This window comes from Coturnix japonica, chromosome 5, assembly GCF_054131305.1.
Source record: "Coturnix japonica strain WE chromosome 5, WE-NBRP24, whole genome shotgun sequence".
Lineage (NCBI taxonomy): Eukaryota > Metazoa > Chordata > Aves > Galliformes > Phasianidae > Coturnix > Coturnix japonica.
The window spans coordinates 38085327-38109780 of NC_140667.1; the positions used below are offsets into that span (position 1 = coordinate 38085327).

Below are 24454 nucleotides of genomic sequence, written 5' to 3' on the forward strand. Positions count from 1 at the left end.
AGAACTTAACAGAATCCTAGAACAGCCCAGGTTAGAAAGGACCTTGGAAGACCACCAGGTCTGGCCCTTCATGGGAACTGGCAGAAGCTAAAACAACTCGGTTGTTGTAGGTTGCCTGTAAAATCAGAAGGGATAACAAGTAACTAGAGCTTTACCTATTTTGAAAATAGGAAGACAATTGGCTTGAGTGTTGAAATAATCTTATGTGAGACTGGTCAAAATAGATATTTATTCATGTGAGGATAGAGTATGGGGATATAAAAACAGAGGTAAGAAGGCTGGTGTTGCATGTGGAAGATACTTCATATATCAGGCCAGGTTGGAATTTCAGAGCAGGGCTGAAAACTGTAGATTTGATATGCCAAACTAGTGACCTTAACAGCACTATCTCCAAAGTGTACCTGATAAGAGTGTGCTGAAGGGTAGCATGCAATGATCTTACCTGTCGAGTCAGTGTCTTCCTTTATTCTCTTAAGTGAGTGCTGAGGGAATTGCTGTGGTGGTTGATGTCTTGCAAACATTTCCCTGAAGTTCTTAGCAATATTGAAGGCATCTTAGTGGGTTTCAGGCAAATCCTACATGTGTGGGAGATACCCAGTTTGCACATTAAGGTTACAGTGCCTCTATTGGGAACTGTTTGGTGTTCCTCCATCTCAGGGCCAGGCAGGAGTGTGTGAGGCTGGGGAAGACTTGTGGACTAGAAAAAAGGGAGCAGTATGTTTCTGAGCTGGAGCAGCTGCTGATGTGGTCTAGAAACAAAACAAAATGTAGAGTTCACTTCCAAGTATAAAAGCAACCCCTTCATTTATTGACTAGAGTGTTTAGATGCTCTGCCTAGAAATCTGCTGATATGAGTACGTCTGCATTTTAGTGCATCTGGCTGGGCATGTCTGTCCACCTGTAGGTATGTGCCTTTGTGTCCGGGATTTATTTGTGTTGAAATAGCCACTTCCAAGGCAGAATCAAAGGTGGTTTTGGTGGAGCAAATCTTGACATCCTGCCTAGTTAAGCATACTTTGGTCTCATAGAATTGGCTTGGGGTTTCTCCCCAGATTTATTATCATTATTATTATTGAGAGAGAGAGTCCAGCCCCAGTGAACACAAATTCTGCTGATGGTGCACCGTTCAGAATAGCTTGCTGCTCCTTCCTCTGCAGCAGCATCATCTTGGCAGGTCTGACACCAGCAACAACTTGTTTTTGTCAGTGTACTGAGCTGATGTGACTTGTAAGGGGCCCACAGGGAGCAGATAAACATAGTGACAGGGGTCATCTTTATACAGCCTCAATTCTGTTCCTAGTTCCACTTTAACAGTGAATTTGAGTATAAGCCCATGCATAAACACAGGTGCACAGTACTTTATGAAATGCCTCCTGCTGAGCCTGGATTCATTTACTACCGTGCCAACTTTGCTGAATTTAGAGGAAATTTCACTGAAAAGGTCACTAGCAGAATTGCTTTAAAAAGAAAAAACAACCCACAAAACAACAACAAACCAGATCCTAAAATGTCTTTACTGCCCCTGCAGTTTCTGTTTGAAAACGTATTGGTTTTGAGCTGCCTGTGAACTGTGTAACTGCGCATCCAGTTTGTTATCATAGGGCTGCTCTGAACACAAGCCTTTTTGAGGATTGCTGAAGGGCAGCAGGCTTTGCACTCCCACTTGTTTATTGTGGAATTGTTGCGTGAAGAAGGGAAGATACGGTTTCTTCCCTGGAGCCCTTTCCGTTGTATTCACAGTCAGGCAGCACAGCTGGGCATTTCCAGAGCCTAGCAGGAGGTTTTTCATCTCTGAAATGCCCTGGTAGTGCCTGTTCTGTATCTCTTCCTTACTTTTATTTCTTGAAGTAAGCCGAGGTTTTGCTGTTGTAGTCTGAATGTTCACTGCCAGTGATGGTTTCTATGCGGTGAAGAGTTAGCAACAGCAGGGGTGTTAGCAGGGACCACGCTTTCCTTACTTTGTGTTAATGCTTGTGCTGAGCTGTTTGCTTGAAGATGAGATGTTTGCAGACTAAAGCTTGTGAAAAGGTCCTAAGTCTATACCTGCTTCTGACTGGCAGGTCATAGATTCACTGCAGCTTCCCTTCATCTCTATTGGCCCTGGAGGTGTCAGGTTAGGGACAGGCCTGGATTTACCTCCTGCTCTTCTGCTTCAAACTCCAATCTACTGCAGCTCTGCCCTTACCTCCCACCATTAATGCTCTAGCACTGGCTGTCACTTCCTTTGCTCTCTGCTTTCCTGCAGATGGGATGCAGACTTACTTCACCTAGTGTTGCACTATTTGTTTACTCACAGGGCAAAGGGTTGCCACAACATTAATTTTCAGAGAAAATCGAGACCCAGGCCCAGGGTGGTTTCATTGCCAGGCCCAGGTAGGACTTACATGCTGCAGCTTTGCATGTTTCTGTCAAAGGCAGCTGAGCCAGGACTTCTCCCCTTCCCAGTTCCCTTCTGGAGTAGTGATCTGAGCAGTGGCAGTGCTTGGTCCTCACCTGGAGTTATGAGCGCTTATGTTTTCCTTACCTTCTTTCCTGGAAATCTCACTCCTGAAACAGTTCAGTGTGAGGTTCCATAATGTGCTGAAATCTGATGAGCTCACAGCACGAGAAACTCTTCCAATTACAAACAGTCTACAGAAGCCATTACGCTGCATATTAGTAATGAAAGACCAATACAGACATGTGGCTTTTATTTGAAAAATATTAAATTTAGATAAGGAAACAACAAAAAAAAGACAGACTCTGTCCTTTTGCAAAATTCCTTAAATGGTGGGACATATGTGTGGCTAATGAAGGAAGGTTGCTTAAAATATCTCAAAAAAAAAATGTTCACTGCTTATAATTGTTGGACATATGTGTAGTTAATTAAAGAAATAATGTGTAGATAAGTCACACAACCACCATCCCAGTAACAGATGCCCCTCCTCCTACCCACATTGCTCAAGAAATTTCATCGCAAGAAGGGAAATGAATTCTCAATTGCAACATACCTAGTAATTAACCGCACTGTAATTCTGATGTGCAGTGCTGTCACCCGCCATCGGATGGGAGTGGAAAAGGCACTGCATTTTGTTGATGGTTGAACATTTGTTTTCCTCATCATTTTGACACCAGAGGTAATTGCCATTCCTGAAATATTCTCTTGCTATCATTACAAAGCAACTGTTAGGGACAAATTAATTATGAAGAGTCTCGTTATGACAGATTAATAGGCCAATAGAGATTTCTTTTCCTTCTTTCAAGCAACTGAATAGTAAAGTCTAACAGCTCCCATATAACTGTTAGGATCATGTGCTTTTCTGTAAACCAAAACGTACTTTGCTGGTGATGAGGGATTTACAAAACTGGAAATAGAGTGTGTTTCCAAGCTTACTTTAATTGAGCTTTTGGTTTTCCAGTATCATGTGCCAAAGTAAGCATGAGATGAGGCACTGCCATATGGAGGGGAGGTCTTTGTGATTGGTATTGAACCAGTAGGATCTTGGTTCAGCAGCATCATGAAGGCTTAGAAGTGAGAAATGATAGACTTGTGGATTTGATGGGTTTTAGAGAGAGGCACTAAGTCATTATTTGAACTGCTTTGTTCACTAAAGGTTCTTGTTGTGAAGGACATAAGATCTGTGTTGTTCAAGCCCAAGAGAGTAGAGTTAGAAATAATTGAATGACTCATGGCTGTGTTTAGAAGTTCACGCAACTTAAGTGTAGCAGCTTGTATGAACTTATTATTTGTGCTTTCAAAGGGTCAGTTAGATGCGTATCATTGACTGCATACTACAGGATGTTAGTAGATCACATGTGCTGATGAACACACAATTAAAAATGAATCTGCGTTAGGCTTTGGAACAGGCATAATGTAGATTTCAAGAAGCCCTGTTCATATCTGCCAGCTTTGCTTTGTCTGAAGTCTCACTCAAGTTACTAGGCAGCGGTGACTTAGCAAAATCTATCTCATTGGGACCAGCATCCCCTCTCTTGAGTTTTTCAATGCTAGCCAAGTGTTTGTACATCCAGTACTCTCTCCCTTCCTTCAAAAGGATCAAATCCTCAGTGGCAAAGTCCCCTTTCATGCCACGATCTCCTTAATGGGAGAAGACAGAAGCTCCTCTCTTTTATAGAGACAAAACCAAGACAATATCACATTTTCCGTGCTAACCTGTTTTCTGGAGTAAACTTCATGTTTAATTTTAACTTCCTCCTTTTTTTTTTTTAATAGGATTTCCATATCAAGTATGCAAATGTCCTTGTATTAAATATACAAGGAATAATAGATATCAGATGCTGATAATCCATAAGTAATGCTTTCATTGCTTACTTCACAACCATGTTACGCAGTGCTTAATTTTCTGTGGTCCTTTTCGTTGCTCAGATTTTGTCTTTTGTTCTTATTCACAGTGATTTGCATTTCACCAGATTCATTTGAGATCTTGTTAGTATTTATTTTTCTGTCAGGTCTCACACTGACTAACTCTGTAATAGGCCTTTTACCTGAAATTTATTATTTACCTTTTAGTCAACATTAGAAAGTGCCTGGTTATAACTTGCCTGCCTCCACTGCAGTATCAGTTTTTCCTTGTCCAGTGTTAGCCTCCTATACCAGATTCTTCTCCTTTTGACAAAGGAAAACCTTGACTTTTGCTCATGTGAGATTCAGACTGAAGCCTCTGGGTGTCTAGATGGTGATTTGTTTTTTAAATTGTGACAAGTTTCAAATCTCTCAACAACTTCCTGAAGGGAGGTTGTAGTGAGCTGGGGGTCGGCCTCTTCTCTCATGTCATTAGTGATAGGACCAGAGGGAATGGTTTCAAGCTACGGCAGGGGAGATTCAGGCTGGAATGAATTAGGAAATGTTACTTCTCGGAAAGGGTGGTCAGGCACAAGAATGGGCTGCCCAGGGAGGTGGTGGAGTCACTGACCCTGGGGGTGCTCAAGGAAAGACTGGATGTTGTGTTGAGGGATATGGTTTAGTGGGAGCTATTGGTAATAGGTGAACGGTTGGACTGGATGATCTTTTAGGTCTTTTCCAACCTTGGTGATTCTATGATTCTATGAAGTTTGCCAGTTTTGCAGTATTCTCCACTGAGGAGTTCCAACTGTGTAATGAAGGAACAAGCTTTTCTTACCCTGCTTCTTCAGCTACCTGCAAAAGTTATCTGTAGTAACCGACATCTCTTATATAAAGAAAAGACCTGTCTTAGATTTCCACTGTTTAAAGCCCATTTCTTGCTATTTGTAGTTGCTTCCCTGGGAGAGTGGGAAGTAAGGATGGTGATATTTTTCCACAGGCAATTAAGAAAAGATGTGTTTTAGAATGTCCTAGTTTGAACCAGTCTTAATGAGTATTGACCAAACATTTTGCTCCAGGATAGGGTAGGTAATCTGAAAATGAAGAAATGAAGTCTTTCTGTACCTTTTCTTGTTGAATGTGTACCCACCTCCAAGTGCGCTGATACTATTTCATGTTGTACCCAGTTCCTCATAAGTAAAATATTGGCTGACAGTGAGTCTGCAGTGGGATGGGGCGCTTCATTTTATTAAAATTATAATGAAACAAGACATCCATCAGCTTTGCTAACTTTTTCACTCTTGTTTCTTATAATATATTTGACATTTGAAGTGCAACATCTCTGCCTTGTGGATGCTCATTCATCTCCTGGGTGAGAGGTAAAACTCAACAGCTGGGCAATGGAGAGGACAAAATGTTGAATATATAGGTGTACATTAAGATGATCTCAGTTTCACTGCCTTCATAACCTAGGTGAGCCATAGCTACGTGCAGGGTTAACACGTGCTGTGCTTTCTGTTGTGATACTACATACAATAAAGATCATTGCCTCTGGCACTGCTGAGAGTAATTCCTTCTGCCTGTTGTGGGAGCAAAAATAATGTGCTCTGGGTAGTGACTAAACATCATACAGGTTCACTTGGGCCGTCCTTTTGTTCATCTCAGTGTGATGCCATGTCTAATATTGGTACATTTTACTTCTTTAAACTGCTACCATATGCTATTTTTAAGTGGCACCCTCAAAGTCAGTGTAAATTCTCACTGTTTCTTGCCTTCTTACCATCCATGAAGATTCAGCAGACTGAACACTGCTTTCAGGGGCACCCACATGAGTGTGTTTTTTCCAAATTCTGCTTCCGTTGGCAACTACGTAGACCAGCTGTTTCCAGTGTGAAAGCAGAGGAGTGGCTATGGGGAAAGATCTGACCTTCTAATTGCAGCTTAGCAAGACTGTTGTTTGTACATGAATCTTAAGAGGCACCAGCTCAGTCTCCATAGTGGTGTCACTGCTGGGATGCTAATAGACACAGCAGTCTTTCTTGGTGTGGAGCTGTGTGCTCTTAACTAGAGGAAAAAAGCTGGAGATATTTATGTATTTTTCACTGAAGATAGCAACTCTGACTGATGCCCACAGGGGATCAGATCTGCTGAGTAACAAGGGGACTTTTTTTTTCTTTTCCCAACATAGGCCCTTTTAAAATTAGAACTGTGCTTTACTATTGGTGATGACTTAGTGCCACCACAGCCATTCTCTGTGGGTTGGATGTAGTGCTGTGACAGTTGTTGCAGTTTTTTTTGAATCGACAGCATAATCTCATGGTTGTTATCTTTCCTGAGTCGTTAGTGAATCTAATCTAATCACTTCTAGGTATTTCATGTACTGCAGTCTTTCTCCTCTTCAGGCACCCTTTTCCTATGGGAAGAGGGCTGTACTTCAAAGGTCAGGGCATCTCAGATTAAAGAAGGGGAGAAGAAGCTGCCTGTGTTCATTTGGTAAGGGAACAGTTTCTTTAGATCTCCAGAGAAACTGCAATGGAAATTCTTCTTTCTGGATTCTGTCACCATACCAAATGCTGGTATGTGTTTGTCACTCAGGAATTGAGCCTGTTTTCTGTGCTTTCCTGGCCATTGTGGTGACCTGCCAGGAGTGAAGCTGCATATGTAGAAGGGGAGAAGCTGCTGTCACATGGCTTAATTGCCTGACTTTGACTGAGATAGGTCCTGACTGGAGGTCAGCTGTGACATGCAGCTGGTAGGGTGGGATTCGACTGTCGGGAAGAAAAAAATGTCAGCCCAGATTCTTCGGCGTTGACAAAGTGGATGTGATGATTTCTCCCCTCCAGCAGCAACGCCTGCCTCTGCTCTTCCTTCTTCCTGCACACCCACACTAGGAGAGCAGACTGTGTGAAGCTACCCTGTCTTGTGCCACTGCTGCTGAACTAGGTGGGGGCTTAGCTGAGCTTTCCTCATCTTTCCTTCTCTGTATAGGACATCCATCTTTATAAATATCATCTGTCACCGTATCTTAGAGGTTCCCCTAGACTCTGTATCTTTTCCAGCTGCCTTTTACTGCAGGAAGAGGTAAGGAGACTAAGGAAAGAGGCAATCGAGTGTCCATCTTCGTGTTTGCTACTGAGATCTGTCACTTTTCTTTGACGGTCAGGAACATTCAACATTGGACAGATTAACTTGATATTCATTTCATCTCATTTTCCATCTCTTCACTGCCCCCATTAATACTCTGTATGTTTCCCTTCCCGTTTACAGTGTCTGGTTACTCTTTTTTTTTTTTTTTTTCAGTGAAAAGACCATCTCTGCACCCCTGTCCCTATTGTGAAACCTCCCTGTGCATAACCATTAAAGATGGCAACTAAATCCTACTGTGGCCTTTGGTTTGAGCTAATTTTCCCTCTCTTTCCATTGCCCAGGACCTGCACTCACTTCCCATACTAATTCCTACCCAGTGTTTTCTTGCATGGGTATGGCTTTCTGGAGAGTGTTCTCCCCCTGGAGCATTTTTGCTGCAAAAATAATCTCTTGCTGTCAGGTTATTAATAATGTCCAGTTTCTGTAGGGTGTGCCAGCAATTCTTGTTTGGGGAACACTTCGAAGTGTAACGCGTTTCAGTTGATCACCAACTAAAAGCACTTAAAGAAGGGCTTAATAGAAGTGATGGCTAGGAGCCCCCCACCACTAGTAAAGGCAAGACCATTTTAGATAGTGTCTTCACAACCTTCAACTTGTTTTTACTGTCACTCCACGTGATTTGATACAAGCCGAGCTGAATTAATTTTGCTAGCAAGAATTTGAGAGGCACTGTGTCAAATTTATTATCGTTTCACCTGCCTCTGTAACAGGAGCTGCAGGCACTGTGATCAATGGATTGAGACACGTGCCTAATTTCACTGCAGCTTCTGTAAATGTCTCTGCTTTCTGCAGCCACGCTGTTGAGTGACTTTCTGTCCTTTGTGGGTGCTCTGTAGTTTGGCACGTGACAGCTTGTGCACCCACTGTCCTCAGCAGGCTGAGATGAAGGCATGAGCACAGAGCTGCCCAGAACTATGAGAAAGTTTCACTCATGTGAGAAATATGAAGTCAGGTTTGGCATGTGGAATGGCAACTAGCCTTCATTTTGCCTTCCAAGTTTCCCGTGAAGTAGTCTAGGCTTTGACATATATGCTCACCATTCTACCCAGAGGCTTTAGAACATACTTCTGTTGTAAATTCTTCCTTACTTACCTTCTGAAGTTTCACTTCCATATCTTTAGTGATTCAATGCTCTGGTGTTACTTTGTGTCAATTTACAGTAAATCATCAACTTATTTAATTGTGAAGGAGAGATCATTTCAATCGGCCATAGAAACCAGAATAAAAAAGTATCTTTGAGAATTCTAACCAGTAACAGAAGGTCTTTTATTGTCCAGTTCCGCCTGTCTTCTTGCTTTTGGTGTGTTAGGTAGATAATCTAGCACAGAGAACAGAACAGGGAGCTGATTTTTATTCCCAGTCCTGACAGTACTAGGGGACCCACTCAAATTTTGGCTGGCAGAATATGTCTCTGAATCGATACTGAATGAATGCTCACTTGAAGCTTGTTCTGGAACTAAAGTGTATTTCTGCCAATGGTGCGTAACTGTTCTTGCCTCCACTGGCTCCCTGGATATATCTGAATCAGATCTGCTGTGTTAAATTTCTGTGGATTTTACTCCTGCTAAGCTTGCAGAACCCAGTGTGGCTATGAACTGGTGAACTGGACACTCTGGTTTGTGTGCTGACAGCTGCTTTTATGGCTTTTGCCCAGTACCTAGCACAGGAAATACACCTCACAGTATTACAACTGATTTTATTTCCTCCTTGTGGTTAAGTAACTCAAGTGACCAGGGACTCTACCGCTGATCTGTGCTAAAGTGTGTCTTAGCTGTTCCTTGCAGCAGAGATTTAGTTTTTTGAATGTTTATACTCTCAAGCCCTCAAGATTGTGTCTGAGGTATGGGCCTCTTGTCTGCAGCATCGAATCAATAATCTTTCTGGCACAACTGTCACACACCCACTGGAAGTGATGTCTGCAGATAAAGAGCTTGACTTGACATCAGTCTCAGATTACCATACTCAAGAGTTTGATCTGGAACCATTAGTGGGCGAGAACAGGCAGGTAATGCTGGAGCAGTACAAGTGCTACGTCCCAGTTATTTTAGCTGGTCATCCCTTCCCTATGCTGCTTATTGTATCTGCTAAGGAATCTTAGAAAGAACAGTGTCTTATATCACAGAGATGTTTAGAGGGGAATCAACTGCTCCCTTCTGATTTTTCTCCTGGACTGCCCCACAGATAACTAATTGCTGCTCAGTTGCTTCTATTAGCTATTTACCTAAAATTGAGCTGGCTAATGAAAATGTTTCTAATTAATATGAGGCAGATTAAAACTCATTACAGCAAGGTCGTCAGTAATGAGGGATAATCAGAGCACAAATGACCGAGCTTGGATCAAAATGAAGATGGAACATGAGCAGATGATCAGCACTGGCTGTGAGTGCACCAGTCAGCAAGGGTAGAGTTCAGCAAGGTGACTGTGGCTGAGCAGCACTGCTTCCTCCTCTCCAGTGACTGCTGGAAGAGATGTACCTTCAGTCTGAGGTGTCATTTCTGTCCTTAATCCTTTGCAAGCTAGGTGGGTAGCTCCAAAAGTAATGCCTCCTATTTATTTACACAGAAACTAAAATGGATAACAAAGAGCACAGTAACACTATTTGGTAGAGCAAGTTTTCAGCTACAGAATACGATTTTGCAACATAGTCAGCACTATCAGCATTTTCGCCAGCAATTAACAAGGGCCTTGTAAAAAATTTGTACCAGAGGAGGTCTTGCAGCTGCTGAAACACACCACTCACGTCTCAGTGTGCTCATATCCGCTGTTTGGTCTCCATAAATGTTCAGCGATCATTGATGGATGTTAGTAGGTGCCATTTTTTTTTCACATGGAGGGATTCAGTGATGCACCTTCTCATCATCCGTACTTCCATATCAGATGCCATTCAGTCAGACTGCCCCTTTGCTGCCATCTTTTATGTGGCAGCAAAATGTAACAGAGTATCAGTGGGAAAGTTCAACCTTTACTGCCATACCGCTGCCATTATCTGCCTTTGATGTCATGGGCAAATGTAAAATAGGAGGCATTATTTTCAGAGCAGTCCTTGTATAACTCTCTCTCAGTTTTTGGCTGTTCCACTGGCTACCTATGTTTGTGCTGGAATTTCTGAAGGATTTTGGTTTCTGCTAGGGCTCTTATGAGGTGTGGCAGTCCAAACTGGGATTTGGGGAAAGCTCTTTTACCGCTGAAGAGAGCTGACTGAAAAGTACAGGACTGAAAAGGTACCAACCTGCTTGCTTAAGTGAGAACGTGTAGAATGCCCTCATCTCTTATGGGCAGACAAAAACCCACAGAGAAATCTTCGTGAGTGTTGTACAAGACTTACACAAATAATGAATTATTGGATTGTGGGCTGCATTGTACCAGGAGTATTCCAGTTCCAAAGATACACGTTCAGCTTGCAATCAGCAGTGCGATCAGTTAGTATTAATGGAAGGAAGCATTTGAGTGGGAAGTCTCTGGTGTGCATAAGAATGAGCTTTTGTAAATAGTAGGAATAAAAGGTAGTATATAAAAGAGGCAATAAGAATTCCATTTTGAATTGTGTCTCAGTGCCTCATCCCTGCTGTCAGTCAATTTGATTACTAGGCTGATAGTGTTAGGAAAGGCTGTAGTAGTTTATATTAACTGGATGCTATTCATGCTTATTGAAAAAGGAGATAACAGCCCCTTGGACGGAACTACACTGTTTAAATGGGTTCTGGGTTTTCTGTTGTTTTTAAAGCACAGAAGTACAAAAATATTTGGTATAGCACGTGATTTCAGTCACTCACTGTGTTAAACTGAGGTGGATTTCCTTCTGTTCCTTTCCAGTTTGTGCTGCCTTGGGTTATTCAGAGCTGCTCTATAGTTCTACTAGTCGTGTGCATACAGCACCACCGTTATCAAGATTTCCAAGCCCTTGCAATGGCAGAGAATTCAATAAATATAGAAAATCCTTGGGAACCCATTGAGCCTCAGCAAAAAGGTTGCCCAGCATTATTGGAATATGGGAGCTGCATGCACTAGATGGGTTCTTCAGAGATTTTAATGACGATGGGAGCCATCAGTGTGCCCTGTTTGCATCCTGTCTTTTACTGTGGCTGATCGATTTTGGTCTTGATGCCTTTAACAAGAGTTTTTACAGCCCTTTACACATTTTATTACAGGTGATGTTCTTATGAGTCTGTAACATGGGGGACAGCAATTCTGAGTTTTGTAAAGAGCTTTGTAAAAGCACTTTTAGGGATTAAAAGCTCCATATTAAATCAGGTATGGTTGTTTTATCATGAATGTCTGAGCTTTTGTGAATACTATTAAGCTCTTGGCTTTTCTGTCCTCTGACGGCGAGCACCCCTGGTTAATGCTGTACAAAATGGTATTTAGAAAAAAACGTCTAAAAAGATTGTTATTTTGTGGAATACCATATTATTTACTGTGTAGTGAAAGCTGGAAATAGGGATGGTAGATTTGCCTTTTATTATTTCATATAACCCCTTTCTCTCTTGAACAGCAGCTCTCTCTAATCAAAACAGCCCCTTAACATTACAGATCTCTTTTTTATGGTTACTTCTCAAATATGTGTTAATTTTTTTCTTGCCTTTCTCTGTCCTGTTTGCTTTTTCTCCTCTACCTCATTCTGTGATGGAATGTCCAGAATCTAAGGTTAGGTTTGTGCTTCCAGTTTATACAGCGGCATTTTGATAACTTTTCTCTTTCGTTACATAGTTACACAGCTTGTTTGGTTTGTTTCTTTTCTGAGGCCCACACAGTGCACTGAGCAGGTGCCTTCGCTTAGCCATCCACAGCAACATGATGCAAGTGCTCAATGTTTGCAAATAATTTAGAGCCCACCAGAGTGTGTGGATAGGATAAATTGCTCCTTCCGGTACGTGTAACCTTGCAGCCATAGGTGCTGAGGTGATCTGCTAGTCTATTGATTGCTTACCTCTCTTTGGGAGGGATCTGGCAGGGCTTCATTTTCCGTAGTGTTGAATACTTTCTTTTGTATCTTCTGCAAGTTATGTCACTGAGCTGTTTTCCCTCTTTCCTTCCTACTGTTTGCAGGGAAATTAAACCTTAGCATATGAGGGGATTAACAGGACACTACTGTTAGTTTTCATCAGTGATGAAGGACATCCCACTGTAGCCCATTCTGTCTTATGGGTGCTATCTGTACCCATTTCCCTTTTCAGCATATTTTTTGGTGTTTTTGCTGCTAGGTCAGCCTGTATGGGAGTAACAATATTGCAGGTGCTAAAGTGGACAGGACTTCTGCAGTATCACCTTGCTGAAAACTGCTCAGAGCAGTTAGGGATAGAGCTGTGATGAAAACAACACTATGTGTTGCACCCTTGTCCTATCCAGAGAGTCTCCCACTGTTACCATCTGTAGTGCTCTGGGCTTGGTGTTGTGAAAAGGGAATTCTGAGCAGGGAATGGGATAACTGAGCAACTGATGTAAAAAAAAAAAAAAAAAAAAGTTCTCTTACATCTTGTCCAATAATTTCTTGTTTTTCCTTTCACTTTTAGTGGGGGAATTTATTGAAAGGCGCTAGAAAGCCCTGATGAATATCTCCCCTTTCTCTTGTATTGACTATTGCATTAATGTGCTCAGAGTATTTTAGTGGACTGGTGAAGAATGATTTCTTTTTTTATCCTCTCCAAATTCCTGTTGGCTTTTTTTCATCTATATCACAGATAGCAAGGTGATTTTTAGTACTCTTTGTAATTATTGTCTCAGCTAATTTAGTTGATACAGAATAAACGCTAACAGGATTATAATTTCCCAGGTTATTCTGGACATTTCTTAAAAGCAAAGGAACATTTGTTCCCCTTCAGTTCTCTGGAAACTAACAATTTTAATGCACAGTCCTTTTTTTTCATTATTATTAGCGTTGCAGCTACCTTTTGAAATCATGTGCAATTTTTACAGGATTGATGTGTTCAGCTTTTTAAAAATATTGATGTGGGGAGTGTGTCCCCACTGTTAGCAATGATGGGCAGGTTTATGGCAGACTTCTCAGCATCTGGCAGTGGCAAGAGAAGGTATGTCCATCCCCCTCCCTTGCTCAGGTTGAGTATAGGTCGGATTGTAGAATGGCTTATGTTGGAAGGGACCTTAAAGATCAATTTCCAGCCTCCTGCTGTGGGCAGACTTGCCACCCACTAGACTAGGCTTCCTAGAGTCTCACCAAACCTGGCGCTGAAGTGAAAGTAAATGGGCAGGAAGCAATTTAAGAACTGCTCCTGCTCATCTATCCAAGTGTGCTGCCCTGTGTGGAGGTAAGAGGAAGAAACAGCTGTTCTAGACCCATCTTCTCATCAAAATCCAGCCTGAAGGCCTTTCTGAGGAATTTATGTTTGCAGTGTTCCTGGGGGCAGCTCTCATCACCAGGAATTTCTGGTGACTTGTTTGTTGTGTCTTTGACTAATTGCATTTCAGATTTTTCTCTCTGCATCCCTAATCCCCGTTTCAGGTTTTGCCAGCTATGAGTGTGCCCCTCAGGGTTGGAATGACTTTTCTAAAGGATTTTTTCATATGAAGAATGCTCCCACCACTTACCTTACTGTCCTAATTGGCCTTTCGGAGCTCTTTTGTTGCCAGATCAATCACTAAATAAAGTACTCAAGTTGGCACCAGGGTTTCTTAGCTTTGTTGTTTATTATCTTCTAAATCAGTTCCTTTGTTTGAAGGCCATATTCATGTTTGCTCATTTGTGATACCTGCATGTCTGTTGCTTTGCCAGGGTCTCTGTGAGCAAAGACTTCTTCAAAATCATCAAAATGACTTGAGTAGCCATATCTGCTTCTACATCAAAGATAAATTAACAGATGTCCTCATGCACTTCTGCCTGCAGGGTATGTGCTTCATCCCAGAGGTGTCTCCACTCCACATCTGAGAATTTCTGCTTTCATTATGGCCTACATGGAACCATTTTAGTAATCAGTGTTAATCCCAGTCTAGTCAGGATTTTAGGCAAGCCACATAGGTCCGATAGCCATGCTGTAGGCTAATGGAGAATTGATCCTTCTGAAATTTGGGGAGAGTGTAGAGTGAGAAAGAGATGCCCATGTGGGTTGGGGAAAGTGTCATCTGCACATTCAGACAGCATTTGTGATCTGAAGTGCTTCCAGAGGGAGGCTTATTCTTCGTAATCCTCTGTATGTGAAGTGCTTCCTTACTTTGCAGCATGCTCCTAGGCAGGGTGCATACAAGCAGGTCTATGTCTAGCTGTTGTTCCTAGCTCTTTCCCTGATAAGAACAATTTTCAAGGTATTGCTTATATAGCAAAGCAATATCTTACGAGGTTTCTTGAAGAAAGCTCTGAGCCATTCTGGGGGATTTCCATTCACTGTGCAGTTTCTTTGAGATAGGACAGAAACGTGGGTCAGTGGAGACAGACATTAGGAGGAGTATGGCCCTCTTACTTTGCTTATGGCTAGGAGAAGATTGTGCATGAAAGAAACAAATGCTATGTCTGGACAATGACCTGGCTTGTGGTGATCAAGACAATTAATAACATGAAGAATGTTTTTCTGCTGAACACCTTATCCTGTCTGATAAGTACCTTGACAGTGAAGTTCACAGTCCTGCTTCGTTCTCACCTTTACCTTTAATGAAGACTGAAGTTTTGTTAAGTTGAAGGCTACAGGTAGGTTTTCTTCTTACAAAATATGATGTACAGTCAACACTCTGTCTAATGGGCAGGTGCTGCTGTCCCCTGGTTCTGACAGCATCCAGGGCAGCTGTCTCTCAGACTGTCAGGCAGGCCGGTCATAAGTGTGCTGCAGAGAATGCTGGGTGTGGGGTTTTTGATCTGTTCATCTCTTCTGTCAGAGTGCCGTTGTCTCTGTTGCTGAGGATTGCTGTGGTCACAAGGCAAACTAGGTTCTCTGCAGGATGGATAAGTTTGGGAGGGCTAAAATTTCCTCTCATGTTTGCAGCGATGGGCATGAAGATATACCTTGCATCCAAGTGTGTCTCCATCAATTGTATATGCAGTTACTTGAGTTTTCCATCCTCCCAGCTGCCTTTGGTCATTTACCCACCTAGCCATTCCCCAGTGATCCTTACAAGGTGGCAAAATGCACTGGGGCCAGTGCCTCTGGTCCCAGCTGGCCACCCAGGCTTCATGCCCAGCCCTGTCTTACAGCTCTGACATTCATCTCTGGTGCTTTGCCCTGAGCCATGCAGCAGCCCAGAGCCTTTAGATGGCTCCTGCTGCATCCTGTAGGGATCACAGTCCATGTGCCGGCCCTCACTTGGTGCTGGAGGTTTTTGAGTGTCTGCAAGGAGCCAAGCCTGGTGCTGTATCCTGCATGTGCCCTGGGCTGCAACTGGTCCAGCATCTGTGGGGAGCCAGCCCCACTCAGCCTTCAGCGGGAGTTCCTCTGCTGCTGGGGGGCTGTGCAGAGGGCAGTTATCGGAGCTGCAGTAAGGCTGCTTCCCTGTAATGGACTGAGTTCCCTGTGCTGTGACGAAATACCCAGCTGCTCTGGCTTTCTCCTTCCCACTGCTTTCCTCTTTCATCCAATTACTCCTTCTGTGTTCTTCTTTGCTTTCTTGTCCTTTTCACAGCTTCTTTCCCTTATTCCTTCCTGGCTTGCTTTTTCCTCTGCACATGGAAGGAGAGAGCAGAAATCAACCAGGACAGAGCCCTGCTTGTTACAGCAGGAGCTTTAAAGCAGGTGTGTAAGATGTGGCGCAGGAATATGGGAGTCTTCAGAGCTGCTAGTGGAGGTGATTTTCTACTTATGCATCTGTGAGAGCTTTTGAGCAGGCGGTATGCTGAGAGAAGCGTGCTTTTTGTGCAATTATGCTCGCCTGCGTGTGGCCACCTAGGAAAGTGTGCGTGTGTGCGTGCATGTGTGCATCAAGCTGTCAGATCTCACGTACAGAGTGTGAGACTCTCACATTAGGCTTCCTCCTCACACTCCCCCTGGCCCGTATTTCGTGCACTTGCAGCTCAGCACCCAGCTTGTCCCCTGACACGTTCCCAGAAGCAAGACATTCGCCCTGCCTTGTGATGTGGCATAGCACTGCTTTGTGTGGAGGGTAGAAGTGTCCATTGAATGGAGGCTGTGCATGTGGATGTGTGTGTGGTGGTATTTCTGCGTTTTTGTGATAGTGTTCATCTCTGCCACATACTTTAAGGCTTTCAGTAGAGTCCCTCACCTCAGTATCTTGGTGTTTCCTGGACAGATGAGGTCTGCACATGCAGGATTTGACCTTCAGTGACTTACAACATGGAAGCCATAGGAATTAGGGGCCTCTATTAAGACAGATGCTGAGCATTGCCAGGAGATGGGTGCACTATTGCTTTTTGTCATTGATTTGCTTAGATTTTATTAATGTATTGGGTAAGCTTATCTGAAGTTTATGAAAGAATATTGAGTGTAGCTCTGTCCTTGGCAGGAGGCTTTCCTACTGAGAGTAATAAAAGCAGAAAAAATTATTGTCAGTAAAAGATGTGGTGGCTGGTTGGCTCTTGAGAGGCAGAGTAAACCTCAGTAATGGGCAAGTGGTAGGTGATAGCTTTTGTCATTTGCATGCTTTTTGGTTAGCATGAGCAAAACCAGTAAGTCTCCTAAATCCTAGATTATAAAACTACTGTCACTTTGTTGGTGATGTGAGCAGTAAGACTATGATGTCTGAACTTGAGTGGTGCCATTTCCCCTTTTGATATGTTGAAGTGAGGAGTGTGAAGAACTTCCTGCATATTGCCCTTCCTCACTACCAGAGATATCTGTAGTTTTAATTATTTTTAATAATATTTTTTTAAACAGACTCTTCTTCCAGGTTTCTGAGTAATCCTGGGTTGGTATCTGGTTTTCTTCTCACTTTAATTCTTTGTTCTCTCAGAGAGGGTCCAGTATTGTTTGCAGTACTGACATTTGTCTTTTGACAAGGGTTCCCTGTGTTATGGTGCCTGTACACATACATATGGAAGCCCCTTGTGCTCTGGAGCATCGTGTCCTGGTCTGCTTCAGTTCCACTAAATCAAGGTGGAGTCCTAATAGCTAATTTTTCAAAATCAATAAAGGAAATTCCTAGAGTGTTTCAGTTGCAGATAAATAGAAGGTGTAAATGTGGTTCTGTGCATGTAATAGGTAGCAAGAGGGCTTGGCTGATGTTCTGTCTCTCTGCAGGTTCACCTGCGCTCTGCTGAGCGCCTCCGAGAGCTGTGCTGTGCCAACCGAGGCACCTTCATCAAGGTGGGCCAGCACCTGGGAGCACTTGACTACCTGCTGCCAGAGGAGTACACCCGCACGCTCAAGGTGCTGCACAGCCAGGCCCCGCAGAGCACCAGGCAAGAGATCGAGCAAGTCATCCGTGAGGATCTGGGCAAAGAGGTAGGGGCTGCTCAGGACAAAGGTGCATTATCAGGGCTCTGTGAGGAATGACTGCTTTCCCCTGGCTGCAGTAGACCAATTCCAGCTGGTGCTGACAACCCCTTTACATTTTTGAGCCCCTAATTAACCTTCAAAGAAAATAATAGCGTAAATCACTTTTGGTTCTTGTGGTCAGGTAGCATAATATCCAAGGAATTTGTCACCATTAACACCCAGCAGGCCACAGCACTGAGATCAGAGGTGGGTGTCTGTGTTCATCAGATATAAGGAAAGTAACTGTGATATTTAGAGAGAGCATTCTGCTGCTTTGTGTTTTGCCCTGTATGATATGAGGTCCCCTTACAACTCCCAGGCTGATGAGAGGCATTTCAAGGAGCACAGCTGATGTGGGAGGGAGGGGAGGAGGGATGAGGAAACTGTGCAAGGGCAAAAGCAGAAAAGGTGGAATTGCTGGGGGAGAGATGGGCTATTGAAGAATGGAAGCTGTGTGTACACGTAGAGCTGCTGATAAAAAGAGGTTTATGGGGCTCTTTGGGGGTGTTTCAGGAAGTCTGTCTGTGTGGTGAGGAGGGAGGTGTGGGGAGAACCAGGGGTGAAGTATTTGCACCTTCCTAGTGGATATATTGTGTATGGATTTGGATGTGGTGGGTGTAGTTAATAACAGTTTGTATCTCCCGGCAATTTAATGGCTGGATTAGTGTCATCCCCGGGCCTGCATTCCCTGTGCCTTCTTGCAAGCTAGATGCTTCCTTCTCAGCACTGTGTCCTCAGAGCATGGCCAGTACCAGCTGTGTTTCATAGCTCAGTGGACAGATGGAGCAGGACAGGCTGTCTGCTCCCTGCAAAGCCCTGCTGCTCCATGAGGCTCCACCCAGCAATCTCACTTCTGCAGATGTGGAAAACCACCTTGAGGTTAGCTGTTACTAAATGAGCAAAACAGCCACCTCTGTCTGCCTGTCTCTCAGAAGCAGAGCCACGTACTAAAATGTGGGCCACTTTCTTTATTCTCAAATGCATATTCAGCTGCCACAGATATACCCTGGTTTCTTTCAGCATTTTGGGAGCTAGACAAGCCCTCTATGCCTCATTGATTCCCACAGAGACAGCTTGAATCCATTCTCCACAGCAGCCCTTCCCTCTTAGTATTCATGGCACCCACATGGGCAGTGCTGGGCGATATTTAATTTTAAAGAGACAGAGGGGAAAAAAAAGGTAGGAATGGGAAGAGAAAGAGGAAATGCTAGTGAGAGAAAGATAACAGTGATTGAAAGAAAAGAGAAATGAAGAGAATGGAATGTATGAAAATAAAACACCTGGTGAAACTGTGTCCATGGCTATTAGTTTCAAGGTGGTAAATTAAGGATTTTGTTTGTTTGTTTTTGTAATGATTTAGGGAACCTAATGCATCAAAGTTGTCTTTACTCAGGCTGAGAGAATTTAATATGGATACTTCAGGTGTAATTTAATTTCAGTCTGGCTACATCCTCGGTACATTTTAAATACAAAGCACTTAGCTGAAATATAGATGGCAAAAGGGCAAGTTGGAGTATCAGAGCAGTGGAGGGTACAAAGATTGCTACAGAAACCTTCCCCCAGGGGCCATGCATTGCATCTTGGAACTTGCAGATGAATTCAGAAAGAGAAACTGAGGGTGAGGGAATCTTCCCAGAGGTCTAGACCTAACCCTCTCCAATTCAGTGGTAAAATTTCCAGTTGTCCCTAACAGGCACAAGAGCAAGCTCCTCTGATGCAGTCTTATTGTACACAGTTTGGATCAGTGCAGAATAAATGTGGGAAATAGCAACTAGAAATACAGGTATACCTAGGGAGGAATGTGACAAGCTGACAGATTAGGCAAGAGTTTGCAAAAGGGCATGAAAATAAATAAAACCCCACTATTATCACATGTAGAAGCATTGTATCTTCAGTCTGCTAGAAGCAGTCTGTTTTTTGATGCAACCTATTCCTGATAATCTTATCAGAGACTTGAATGATTGAAAAGGGGGTTGATTTATGGGAAAGATGGTCTAAATGGAGAGTATGCTGATGGGACTGATTTTTGAGCAAAGGTGGAAGGCTTGTGAGGTGGATTTACAGCCATTTGACACAGTGGTGTTGTCACCATGCAGAATTGCAGTGTCCTTTCTAGCAACTGAGCTCCTGCTCTGTACCATCAGCATGCTGGAGACTGTGAGCTGGAACATGGCAGCTGGGGAGGCTGTGGAGACATCACAGGTTGGACTTGTTCTGGATAAATTCCCTGGATGAGTTTGAAAAAATGGAGTGCATAAAAATGGGTGATAAGATATGAATGAAAGATTCTGTCTTACCTCTACTTCCATCTCCCTTGTTCTCTGAAAGTAAAAAGATACCAGCTGTGGAAAGTGAGTGAGAAAGGAATATGTTCCCTGCCCCACAGCTGTCATTTTCTCAATGTGTCATTAGTAGCAATAGGACTAATGACACCAAGAAGCTGTTGCTCAGTGCCAGGCAGTGTCCTGGCCTGCAAGGTAGGGATATGACCTCACCTGGCTATGGGAATAAGGATCTTTCCTGCCTCTTGACTTATCCTTGCTTCTCTGACCTCTCACTAGCAGCTACTGAAGATGTTGGAGAGCTGAGTGAAAATAGCTGAAATGGAAGCAGTCTCAGTTGCTATTAAGCTAAATGCCTGTAGAAATTTTGACCATCTTTCTGTTTGGATCAGGTAGCCACATCAGCACACACACTATTGCTGGAGAGTTTGTTATGCTTCAGGGAAGACTGAGAGGCAAAACAGGCCCTTACTGAGAACTTGACAGGGACTGAGTTTGTTGCTTCCACTGCTCAGTTAGTTCAAAGCTGGGAGAAAGGGCTGGGGTGAGCCCAGAGGTTGAAGGCAAATCATATAAGAGGCTTGAATAGAGGTAAAGCTGTATGTTAAGAATGATGTCAGTTCAGCCCTGCTTTGTGCGAGCACAGGTAATGGGAAGTAGTTTCTAATGGCATGATTAGCCTGTGCCTCCAAGGAGACCACCCACAGTTATTTAACGGTGGCTTTTACACCAGCGCAAGGACGAGTTTGCCATTTGCAAGAATCCTTCTGCTGCCATGCGGTCATGGAGCTTGCTGCTTGAACAGGGCTGGATACACTGATGGTTTTAATATGATTAGTAAACAAAGCATGTGAGGCAGAGGAACCTCCTGTGCTGTGGTTTCTGAATCAGGTTGTATTTTTACCGACAGTGGTGTTTGGTAGACCCAGCCTTTAGTCAAAGGGCTTTGCTCTGTTTGTATCCTATCCATGTGTTAGCATGGTTCTAGTGCTGTGCAAGAGGAAAGAGATACTACTTGTCTGAGCAATTGCTATTCCAGCACAAAAACTGTTGCCAGGAGGGAGGCTGTCTTTTGTCCCTCTATTTTAAATTGCTCACAGAGATCCCAACAGTTTCTCTGTTGAGTACATAAACCTTATTCATCCCCTGCTTAAATATAAGCATATACACCTGGGAAGCATCATCACTGCAGTGATGCACAGCAATGCCACATGGCCATGTGAACCTACCAGGGAAAGGAGCTGGGATGCAGCAAGGTACTAATGGCCTGGCTTTTGCCATGACAGCCTCAAATCACTACAGCAAGAAACTTCCCTGCCCCTGAGCTGCTACAGTCTGAGAAAGGACAGCAGGAATAGGAAAATCTTTTTTCACAATTATTTCTGTAGGAAGTCTTGGCACATCATGGCAGTCTTTGCTGTGCCAGCAGTGGCAGAGAGGACAGTCTAATTCCTTTATTTCACAAATTGTTTATCTGCTCTTTAAGCGCTGCAAGACATGCTTAGTTCTGATCTGCAGAACCACTGAAGCAGTGCTTGACACTGTGGGAGAGTAGTAAAGACTTCATTATGCTGTTGGGTATTACACTGCATGTCCTACAGCATCTAAGTTGTTCTCAAGGGAATGTAAAACACTTACTTTAGCTGGCTCCATATGTTATCCTGGAAAAGATTCACTTACCCTACTGGATGACAAGGTCTTCAGATTATGATGTTGAAGATCCTGATATGCCTCCAGAAAGCCACCTCTCAGGCTGGTAGTGTTATTAAACCAGACCAGGATGCCAGAAGAGCTGCCTGCTTACCCCAAGTTTGCACTGCACAGAGTGGTAAAGTGATCTGCCTGAATCTGCTGCTGTGGCTCAGTTAGTGCACAGCTGCTCTTGTTCTTGATGCTGTGCATCTGATGCCAGACGGTTCTCACAAACATGCTGCATATGCCAAGGCAAAACCTCTGAGTCCAGGTCTTCTGTTGCTTGTGATTCTGATTCTAATACTACACCTTAAGCACCCTCTAGTAATGCTGTCCTATGTGTGCACTTTGAAGTTGGCCCTCATGTACGTAACTACCAGACATGGGGAAATTACAATTAGGTCAGCAAGAGTCTCTTATGCTTGCTGTGGGTTTTGTGTCCAGCACAGGAATCCCCTGTTTCTCTGTGCCTTTGCCAGCCTTTTGTTACCCCGCAGAGTGGGGCTGTGATGTCAATGACTCTGCATGCTGCTGTGGTGAACATAGGGCTGGCTGTGGGACAGGAGGATCTGGCCCTTCTCCCACCCCTCCTCTAGTCTGTCTGAGTAGGTCTTTCAGGGCTTTCAAGCAGCTGTCAATAAAAAACACATTTGCATTAAAATTATAATGAGGAATAAAAATCTTCACTTTTTTCAATAACTAGAGTTATAAAAAAGAGATTTTTATCAATTATGAAAAGGATTTGGGTCATAAATAGGTAATTTAAAGAGTCTCTAGATGGATGGTGAATAGCATTAGTGTCACCCAGAACAAATGGGCCTGCATTACTCAACTGGAAGGCAGGAACAGCCACTGTATGGGCCCTACTGCTGTGACAGCCTCCACTGTGCCCCATCTCTGCCATTCTGTGGGTATCAGCCTCTTGGTGCTGGTGGAGCTCAGTACACCTGCCCCTGCACTGGGACCATGCAGGTGCCAGCTGCCCGAAACTAGGGCCCCAGTGCTAAATGCAGAGGGAAAGCAAACAGGGAACTCTGTGTGGGTTAGGTGGTTCTCCTTGCTCTGTCACTCATGTTCCTGCATGCTCTGTTTTCAGGCTTCAGAGTTATTGATCCTTAGTGCCACACTAGTGACAAGCTGGTGTTCTTATTCCTAGGGAGCTCTGGGACAGAGTGCTTCCTTCTGCCCTGGGTGATGAGACTGTTTTCTTTTCCCAGATGCTCTAAGCCCCATTGCCCATAAAAAGGAAGGTTTTGGTGCATAAATGCATATGTTAATCTTCTTTGGCTTCCTTTAACTTTACTGATTTACAATACAAGAAGTTGGACAGTGGATTTTCTGAGGGATTACTTTCTTTTTAATCTTCTGCAAGAAACTGAAATATTTGAGATCAGAAAATGCAGTGAAGAATGGCGTAGTAAGGAGTAATTCTGGTTTGCATGCTCAGTGACCTTCATTTCTTTAATTTACAGATTAGTTCGGTGCACAGGGGTTAATATATAGCTTACCTGAATGGAATTTATTGTCTCAGTGTGTCTTGTGTGCAGATGGTAGGCTCTCTTCAATATAGTTTTCTGAGAGATTTGATGACACCTGAAGTGTTGCCCTGGTGCAAGTCTTGGCTGGCAGTGCGCAGCACATCTGTGCCAGGTTGTGCTCCATGCTTTCATCCTGTGAAAGTGGTGGATGTGCTCAGCAGTGCTACATCCATAGGCAGAAACCTCATCAGCACATGGGTCGCCATTCCAGTTCCAGGCTTCTATATCTGCTGATACACTCAGAAGTACTCCTGCTCGATGCTCTGATACAGGCATGGGCTGGGTATAGCAAACTTGATTTTTCTCTGAGGGAGCAGGGGATCCTGCCATTTGTCCACCCACTAATCTTCTGATTTCCTACTTGATTCTGCCTATTTGCATCTCCTGTTTTCTTTCTGAATTTTAGGTCTGTCCAGTTATTTAGCTCTTGACCCATCAGGAACATAAAAACGTGACATGGTGAATCTGGCATCTTTTGGTAAAAGGTTGTTTGCAGGTAAAACAAAGGACATATATGAATTATATAGTAATAGATACATATAAATATATATATAATATATATGAGCTATATTAAAATGAGTTATGGGGCCCCAGCTTGGTTTATCTGTGTTTTGCTAACATGTAGAATAGACATCGCATTTTTATGAATTTTTGAGGTGTGCAGGCAATCTAGTGAGCTGTTTGCTGGTACTATGGAATCAGTCTGAGAGTTTATGATTCTATGAAGTGATGCTGAGCTATAGAAGGGACTTTAATCTTGCCTGAAGATTTTCTTTCTTGTAAAAGAGTTGCTGAGGGTGAGAACATGGGAAATCCTCCACATGGGAAGCCTTACTTTCAAAAGTGTTATGAAGATTGAAGCAGGAATTGGGATCTCGAGGGTTTCAAAGTTCTTTCCGCCATTAGCGAGCCAAGTGTTTCAGTCTGCACTAAGCAGGCCAGACAGAAAAGGGAAAGTTTTCTAATGTTCTCTGTGGAAATCAGGTTACGTTTGTGAGCATTATGCACTTTGTGCACTTATTTTATGTAAGATTTGCAGCGCTTTGGTTTTACAAGATGCATGGTTCAGAGCCAAACGTATGAAGCTGTCCGTGACAAGTGAAGCAATAAAATCACGACCTACAGCTTGTGCCAGGAGAGCTCAG

The 24454-nt window shown here is 43.4% G+C and overlaps 1 protein-coding gene across 4 annotated transcripts in view; it reads left to right on the forward strand.

Annotated features, from left to right (window-relative positions):
* Positions 1–24454, forward strand: part of ADCK1 (aarF domain containing kinase 1) — a 76220-nt gene that overhangs the window by 15098 nt on the left and 36668 nt on the right. For all 4 annotated transcript variants that reach the window (XM_085549289.1, XM_085549288.1, XM_015865225.3 and 1 more), the window contains exon 4: positions 17561–17764. In XM_085549289.1, coding sequence (XP_085405415.1) covers positions 17561–17764 — 204 coding nt within the window. The remainder of the gene's footprint in view (positions 1–17560; positions 17765–24454) is intronic.